The sequence below is a fragment of the Rhipicephalus sanguineus genome, chromosome 3, assembly GCF_013339695.2.
Source record: "Rhipicephalus sanguineus isolate Rsan-2018 chromosome 3, BIME_Rsan_1.4, whole genome shotgun sequence".
NCBI lineage: Eukaryota > Metazoa > Arthropoda > Arachnida > Ixodida > Ixodidae > Rhipicephalus > Rhipicephalus sanguineus.
In genome coordinates, this window is record NC_051178.1 from 185,880,302 (window position 1) to 185,889,372 (window position 9,071).

Genomic DNA, 9,071 nt, shown 5'->3' on the forward strand with positions numbered 1-9,071 from the left:
GTGTCGAATTAAAACCATCAAAAATAACACGTACTAGCCAGCCGTCCTAGTCGAAAACGCCCAAGTCATACCACGTACTACAGCAAATGGTGCTGGCACACGAATCGTGTCTTCGCTCAAGCAAGTGCTTTGAAAAGGTAGTTGACTTACTGCATACGCTACTAAGCCACAAGGGCTCGAGAAGAGCATGCTTTCGGTCCGACAGCTGTTGACAATGCTTGAAGCCGTACACGGACCCGTTCTTGCTCTCGGTTGGAGTGCTTACTATAACGTTACCGTTCTACCATTACTGTTACCGATACAACGTACTGCCTACAAGGGACGTCTTAACGGGGAGAGGTGGCACGCCATGTACACGACCACCCGGCACTTCTGTCCACTGTTGGATATCAAGAAGAAAACGATGCAAGACAACACCCACCTGCGCAGCCTTCACTGCCTAGTCAAGAAGGTGCCAACTGGGGACGCGTGGGATTTACCGCTCATGCGCACTTCGGCGGAAGCGGTAACGATAACACTAACAGTAGCCCGCTAACTGGTATGCTATAATCTAGTTCAGTGGTATCCGTGATGCCCGAGACCCACGGGAGCGACGATCACGGTATGTTGCGGTGCCGCGTCCACGTAGATGGGCACCTCGAGGTGCTCCTTCTGATGTTGGCCTTGATGGACCACGTGTTGAGGGGCATTCGAATGGTACAGCGCGTGCGCCGTGTGGTGCGTCTTAGTGCTGGGTTCGTTGGTCTTGACGATGGCTCGGAAACCATTGCCGTCGGCGACGTACTCGACTCGCCGGTAGATTCCGTGCGCGTCCGTGAACCCGTACGAGCCGCGCTTGGTGTTGTACTCGTCGCCCACTTCGTGCCGGTGTTGCGTGTTGCCCCAGGCGTCCTTGATCTCGTAGCCGAACGCGTATGGCTGTGGTTTGTACTGCGGGGAACAAACGAAGATGCGCTACAGTTCAGAACCGTTTAGGTGGTTTACATAAACCGCCACTGACAAACAAAATACCCACGAACACACTTAGAACCTTGTCTTATTTTCAGAAGAACAAGGCATTGTGAAGCGACAGCGGAGACTAAGATTAAGAATGGTCAAAACAGTGTTGACGGAGCAGGGCGTCTGTTGCCGTGACATGACACTTCTTTCCTTATTCTAGAAGAAGGCAAGGGGGGGGGGAGGGTTGCAGGTTGCAGAGCAGAGGCGAAACTGCTCAGGAGCTGAACTGCTCGTACACAATGCGCAATTCCGTCCTAATTTTTTTATTAATATTTCGAGAGGGTAGCTTTGGCATTTTACTCTGTAACGTTCACGATTATGTCTACACGAGTACGTGCGTGCATTCTTGCTCGCACTAAACACATGTCCTTGACCCGTTTCCTTCACTAGGTTCTGTGGAATTGTTGCATCAGCAGGTTTTATTGTTCTCGATGCTCTCGTCAGCTTATGATGTTCAAGGTCACCAAGGCTGATGCAATGCACGCCGAGTAACTCGTCAGCGTCTATAGTCTACGCTCCAGCACTCTCTGCGCTTATGCCCTCTACACATCCTCTTTCAAGCATCGCATTCCTTATCACAATACGGAAGGCTCGCGGCAACGGTCCGTGCCGCTCCTTTGGCACCGTGACAGCGTCAAGGAGCTCGGTGCTATACAGGCGAGTAACAAGAGACACCGCGTGTCATCGCTTACGTAAAGCTGCTGTGTCGCAACGTAGGTCGGGAGAACTCCATGGCCGAGGTGCCCCGCTTGGACAGCGACGACGCACAGGGAAGACGCAAGCAACACTGTGAGCTGCGAAACAAAAATAGGACAGAAACGGAAAATCAGTACTGATGCTTTATACAATCGGTGGTTTAAAAAGTAGATAAAACGAAGAAGTAAGCAAAGTGAAAGGGAAGGAAGTTGCGGCTGAAGTGCTGTAACAAATCTATGTAGCTTCGGCTGCTCAAACAAGAACAGTACTCTGCAATGCGGGAGCAAATGCAAGCGGGTATAAAATCTCGAGGCGAGATGATAGCGTAAAGGAGAGCGTAAGAGATAACCACTGCTTACGTGTGTGATTAAGGTAAAATTTAACCAGAGTTTCCTTGTGTGCGTACACCATAGAGCGATTTCCTCAAAAGACAGTCATCCGTGTGGCGAGGCTATAGGGGCACCGAGGAAGGAGCAAAGGAAGGCAACTGTTTACATATATACAACGGAGGAACTTAGGTAAATGTTTATCCACAGTTTCCGCGCGTATGTACGGTAGAAGGATTTCCTCAAAAGATTTTGTCACCCTGGCAGCGAAGCTTGACTACTCGAGGAAGTAAGTCACCGTTTTAAGAGCTACGTGGCCTTCCAATCGCGAGAGGAACCACAAGACCATAAAGGCGCCTGAGCGCTGCGTATCGGCAGGCAGTGCGCGTGGTACAGGAGTCCGAGAGTTTTTTTCCGGCGATGCCACGAACGTGCATTGCACCGCAATACAAGTCTCCGTGTCAGCACAGATCGACGTGTTTACTGTCTCCGATCGCGTCTACACGCCACCGTCCACGCTGCAAGAAAAAAGAGTCATTTGACTCCTTTTTTTGTGAGTCCTGACCTGCTACGTATACGACACTCTTTAAAGAAACGCGTGAACTTTCTTTGGAGATAATTAATACTCTCTTCCTAGAGTAGTAAAACACCAAACAGAGTTGACGTCTCTCTTTAAAGAGACTCGCAAAATTTAGGACTCAGTGAATAGAGTGACACATACTGTCTTTTTTTTCTATGATTGTAAAGGAAACTCGCCAGATGCTGCCGGGAAATGAGCGGATGTATGCCGACGACTGTATGCACACTCAGCACGCAGGCCCCGGACATACGGGGCATTTCACCGGATGTTAATACTAGGGGCGCTACACGACTAGCTGCGCTTACACAGACGCGGTGAAGACGCGCACGTATGCATACAAACAATACGACACCGGATGAACATGCGCGCGCCTTATCTACAGGCGTCAAGCCACCAAAACCATAATCTTCGGCTTCCTCAGAGACTGACTGCTCATAGTTGTCATATATAACGCCTATCACTGAGTTGTAGACGTGACATGTATGCACACACATATTTGAAGCTTTATGTCACGTTTTTGTAGCGTAAGCTGACCTTACTCTAAGCGGACGTGAATTGCATAAATAAATTTGATTGTTTTTATTTACGTATATTACTCTCTCGTTCGGTGCTCTTCCTTTTCTGATTGTATTTATCTAAAATTTAGGCGTAGCTGGCTCCTCGGTAGCTGAAATGCGAATTCTGTTGCGGTTACCAAAAAATAAAAAAAAAATTAAAGGTAAATACGTAACGCCACATTCGGCAAAGTAGCAAAAAAATTCGGAGCTGGTTATGCCACTCCCTGTTGATTTTTCGCTACCCTGTCGCTAATACGATTGCTGGGACGCATTAATGGCAGCTGGAATAGCAATAATCTTGGCGCCGGGATGCCACATTCTCCCCTTGTTTACTCTCTCAGCGGCCCTGAAAAACAACATTCCGTCGTTGCTTAATGCTCAGAAAAGCAACCTCCTAACCACGCAAAATGCAATGAAGCAATGCCTTACCACAAGACCTCCAGCACGTATTGCACATTCCGCAAGGACTGCAGTGCTCTCGGCACAGGAATCATCCTTGCTGTGGACACAGAGCCCCATCGTATCCAGAACGCTGCTCTACCAACTGGATTGTCGATTATTTACAGACAGATATACTAGGTACACAACCTCATTCAGAAAGCTACGCGTGCTCTTATAACCCCCTTTCTCATCTTTAAACGAAGATTTTACAAATCACGGATTTAGGCGGCGGAGTCGTACGCGAAAGACCCTGCGCCGGTGAGCGCACAGGAATGCGGCTCTCGGCGGTGTGCCGGTCACATCCGCATTTGTATGCGCCCTTTTCCGATAATTGATGCTGTCTCGATCGTGTGCTTGTCGACGATCATCTGTTTCTGATATTGCAATCTCATCTTTTATCGAGGTCACTCGTCAGTTCACGTTGGCACATTTCATTGTTTCCTGGTTATGTAAGCACGGCTGTCGTTGTTGCCTGTAGGAACTGAAATGTTGTGCTGCTAAGCACGTGGATGAAGGTGCAATTCTCGGCATTGGGGAAGGAAACAGGAGGGAGCATTGCGCAATAAGAAAGAAAGAAGGAAAGAAAGAAGGAAGGAAAGAAAGAAAGAAAGAAAGAAATAAAGAAAGAAAGAAAGAAAGAAAGAAAGAAAGAAAGAAAGAAAGAAAGAAAGAAAGAAAGAAAGAAAGAAAGAAAGAAAGAAAGAAAGAAAGAAAGAAAGAAAGAAAGAAAGGAAAGTGCTACATCAGGCATGCAGACGACAAGCTTCGCTTGCCGATAGTTCGCTTGTCGCTTGTCGATTCCCGATAGTTTAAATTTGTTGTTTTTTTTGTTTAAATTAACGAACCAGAAAAGACACTTAAAGACACTCCGTGTCTACTAATCTGCACGTCGACCTGCGCAAAGTAGTTAACCGGATGCCTGTCTGGTTAACCTAGGTGGCTTTCCTTGTTCTATCTCTTTCAAGGTAAAGATCAACCATTTACATACGAACGATTTGTTAGGCAGCAACTTCACGCAGCGTCGTGTCACGTCTCTATATTGTTGTGACCACACTTGCGATATTAAAATGCCAGTACCCTGTACTGGGGTCATGCACAGACGTTGCGCCTGTCAGAACCTTGAGTGGCTTCATCATATTTGAAACAAAAGTATTTCTCTTCTAGCTTTTTTAAGAGCGCTCAGGCATAATTAATCATCATCAGTAGCAACAGCATCGACAAAATGTGCAGATGCGTTAAAGTCAGGTAATGCCTTAAAGACACGTAGTGGGTACTTGCTAATTCGCCAAATGATGTAGTTGGCACTTCGCAACTATACTTTCAGTAAACGCATAACAGTGTATACATCGTAATCGTCACCCAGCACCTGGAGTAGCATGTAAGGCGAATAGCCAGGCAAATATCTCCAGCTTTTCATTAAATGTTTCTCTCTCTATATATATACTTGCTGTAAACATTCTAGGATAGTTTAAAATGGCGAAAAGTTCCTTTCTTCGCGACACATTTGAGGTGTCCAACAAGAAACGAGGCCTGGCTAGTGAATGAGAAGGCGATGCAAGCGGGATCCGATTGCGCTATCGCTTTCTACTCTCGAATGCGAAGCTCAGGCGTCCTCCAAGTGTTTCGCGTCAACATAAAAAAAAAAAAACATTGCAGCTCAAGGGCAGATAAGTGGACGGTGCCCATCATATGATACGCAAGCTACGCAATATACGTCCTGGAGAGGGGTTTATCCATTCCTTAAGAAGAACAAAATATATGTTACGATTTGCTGTCGTGGTCGAATCTTCGACTCGTTACTGAAGTTAGCCAGCTTTATTTCTTCCAAATAAGCTAAAAATTTATTTTCAGATTCGTAACAGTCGTGAATACGCGCTCAAGAAGTGACGTCAGAGGAAATGTGATCGCAGACAACTGAACTTCTATTCCTTGCTTCGCACAATTTTGCAAAATTTATTACTTAGTCACATACAGCGTTTATTTTCAATCCATCGTTGTTATCGCTAACAACGTGAGGCGTATATCCCAAGGAGTTAGTGTCATCATAGGTAGAAATGAACTGAAATGCTAAAAGTCATACGAGTACAGCGAAATATAGATGTGTGAAAGTATAATTGCAGGGGCTATGTACGTTGTAGATACGTCCAACGGTGCATAGATAATGAGTCCGTTTTCAAGCCTTCAACCCGTTCAATACTTTAACATGCTAAGGAAGGTCATAATTACGCCGTAACGCAGTAATTACGAAATGTTTTCTGCAGTCTTCGACTTGTACAGTCCTGTATGAAAACATTAGAAAAACGGCCAGGAAAGCACAAACTCGTAGGCGGCTAGATAGATAGATAGGCAGATAGATAGATACGCTCAAAGTCGCAGAAGTTCGCTAAGAAATGCTTCGCATTTAAAATACTGCTGTCTATTCAGTAAACAAATGTGTAGTGATGTAACTTTTCAACTCCTGTAAAGTTCTCTACTTGTGCAGCTGCTGGCACCAAAACGCCGATAACAGTAAGGCGTAATAATAATACCCCTTATGGTGACATCATAGCACTAAAAGCATAGGAAGGCGTTTAACACACGATCAAGCTCATGAAATTCCCTCTAAAGACACGCAAAGATTGCACGAGTTCATCTTTTCGGCAGGGCGTGTAGCCTTCCGGACTGGCAAGCGCACTTAACTTATTGTGAGTGCACTCTCGTTATCTCTTATTTGTAGACATACTCATGGACGGCGTGCTGAACAGGGTCCCAGCACACCTCAACGACCACAGCAAAGCACGACATCTCAGCTGCACGCTATCAGCGTGCGAAAGAAAATGCCTTCGGAAGATCTCCGTTCAACACTATAGCTGGCTCAAACGACATCGTTCTTGGAACATGTATGCATGTACCTCACCTTGTTCATGTTGGTTCCTCTACGGAGATGTGCGAAAGTTCAATTCCCTCTTCTGGCAGCAGTGTCCTTGGTGACTAGCGCAGTGGTACACGTAGGGGCGTCGACGAGAGGTCGTATTGACAATGTCCAGTATCACAGCGGATGGGTCACCACCACCAGCACCGAGCCGAAGTCCAGAATACCGTATATAGATGCAAGCACGTCCTTTTTGAGCAATCAATCCCGAGGAAGCAATTTCGTTAGCGTCGTCCTTTCCTTCCTCGTCTGTCGGTGGGCGTGGCGCTTTTGCGGTTGCTGCTTCCGCGCGGCTTTTGGCGGTGAGAACGGTTCGTGTCAAAGACAAGGAGCTTTCGACGTGTCCTTATATACGGGCGGATCCCCCCCTCACCTGCCCGCTCGTTCGTTTGTGTTTCTTCGGACAGAAGAGAGCCCCCCTACAGCCGATGCGGAAGAACTGGGTCAGCGAACGGCTACCGCCGGAGGATGGCCCGCAGTGGTTCGGCAATACTCGCCCCTCGGTACGCGAGCACGTCCGTTGAAAGCCCGCCTCGTGGCGGCGAAAGTGGTGAACTCTCTCCTAACACAGCGATCCGCCTGCTGTTTTTTATTTACGTAAAGTGACGCTCAATATGAGACGCAGCACGGTGGCTATGGTTCAAGGGGCCCCACGCCGGTAGCGTAGCCAGAAAATTTTTTTTCGGGATAAGGGGCTTCAACCATACTTTATGTTTGTGCGTGCGTTTTTATGTGTGCGTGTATATATACGCATGCAAAAGTGAAAATTTTCGGGAGGGGAGGGGGTGAGGGGCGGGGTTTGAACTCCCCCATCCCCCCTTGGCTATGCCAGTGCCCCAAGCCTGTACTGTAACACCGCCAAATGTGAAATTTGTTTCGGAAATACCAATAGTCGAAACCCGGTTTACGTCACTGATTGTTTCCTATGTTGGCACCGCCGTAGAGTGTTAGCGCCGACCAGGGGCAACTCATATTGGGCGCGGCTGTACGTATTATGGTAACAGTGCCACGCGTGAATATTTCTATAGCTTTGCTTTTGTAATCTAGAAATTCCAGCCGAAACTCTCTCTCTCTCTTTATTACTCTTACGTATTCCGAAGAATGGACTCTGATTTAGTATGCATGTAACGTGATGCGCAAAAGATACCGTCGAAAAAGCGAAGATGCACACACAGAGCAAACACACTCTTCTCAAGAACCTCTAAAGCAATATAATAATTCCTGGGGTTTAACGTCCCAAAACCACGATATGGTTACGAAATACGCTGAAGTGGAGGGCTGCGGATATTTTGACCACCTGGGGTTAACGTGCACCTATATCTAAGTACACGGGCCTCTAGCATTTTCGCGGCCGGGATTCGATCCCGCGACCTGAGGGTCAGCAGTTCTGAAGCAATATACTAAGCAGTAGTAACCTATTTACAACGCATTGTCCCTCAAAGCAACGGCGAGCTTTACATTTTCATTTTTCATTTGTTGAAGATAATGACTTGACTTACAAGTACTAGTCTTCTTGAGCATCAACACCATCGCCCCCCCCCCCCTCTCTCTCTCTCCCGTGTACGTACCATGGTCACATATTGCTGGCATTTTTCTCCTTTCCTAAGCATCCTCTTCCTCCGATAGTACCTTCAAGTCTCCGGTCCCTTTCCCCATGTATACTACCACGTAGGAGGCTGCGTGCAGGTCGGCATAATTATATGCATATCATCAAAGATTTCTTTCTCCTTTCTTGGTTTCTGCAAGGTACTACACCATTAACCTTCTCAGGCACCGGAGGGGAAAAACCTGTTAACGTTACTATTACTCAACGCAACATCGCTAAGCTATACTCAAAATCTACATAAGGTAAGCAAACGCTAACACCGCACGTTTGAGTCTGTTATAACTCGGTTATGTCCAGGTTGATTGACAGAAGAAACTGGGACTCTTGAATAAACTATTCAACAAAAGAGGGGGGAGGGGGGGAGGGTTTAAGACTTCTTTTTTTTTATTGACGACAGTAATCGTTCAGCGAATGATATTTCAATTAGCTCTGTCCGCTCTCACGCACATTGCAAAGGAGCTGCAAAGATCAGCCACTATGCTTCCCCCGAGTGGATTAGCCAAAGGGTGTAGTCTGCATTGTGCAATGTCCTTTTGGTTTAGCTTGTGGTGTCTCTCTTTATTTTACAATGTCTTTGCAGTGGTCAGTTAGATGTGTGTCTTGGGATGAAGAAAAAGGATGAAGAAAGGAAAGAGAGAGAAGGAAGCGTTAGCAGTGTGGCGATCACGTAATAGTCGAAATGCAAAATGCACTGATATTGTTCTGGGAACTAAATCCCCCGCCCCTAGCGGTTCAAAACGCTCTTAGTGTTCTGAGAAGTTTGTGTTCTGGTTTCAGCAAGCGAGCGAAGACCCCGCGTTTAACGTTGCATGTTTTTTTTCTGGTGCACAGGAACCTATTTAACGGCAATTTGCTAATAACACAACGACTAAGTAGGCATTATCTCAGAGCCGTCTACACTACGGAAAAAGTTTCTTTCCATCTTTACACTTACTTTCACGCAAAGGCGCCAAAA

At 46.6% G+C, this 9,071-nt stretch overlaps 1 protein-coding gene across 1 annotated transcript; it reads right to left on the reverse strand.

Moving 5' to 3' along the window:
- Positions 1–379: 379 nt before the first annotated feature.
- On the reverse strand, positions 380–6,844 carry LOC119385203 (cuticle protein 10.9). Its single transcript, XM_037652716.2, has 3 exons — positions 6,496–6,844; positions 1,692–1,793; positions 380–930 (listed from the first exon to the last, which is right to left on the reverse strand). Exons 1-3 carry the CDS (start codon positions 6,502–6,504, stop codon positions 556–558), a joined length of 486 nt encoding a protein of 161 aa, XP_037508644.1. The 5' UTR covers positions 6,505–6,844; the 3' UTR covers positions 380–555.
- Between the last annotated feature and the right edge of the window lie 2,227 nt (positions 6,845–9,071).

Bases quoted from the DNA above. Each gene is read 5' to 3' on its own strand.
- LOC119385203 (XM_037652716.2), bottom strand. The intron at 931-1,691 runs GTAAGCGATGAC...TGTTCCCCGCAG, and splicing joins TTGCGACACAGCAGCTTTAC to TACAAACCACAGCCATACGC.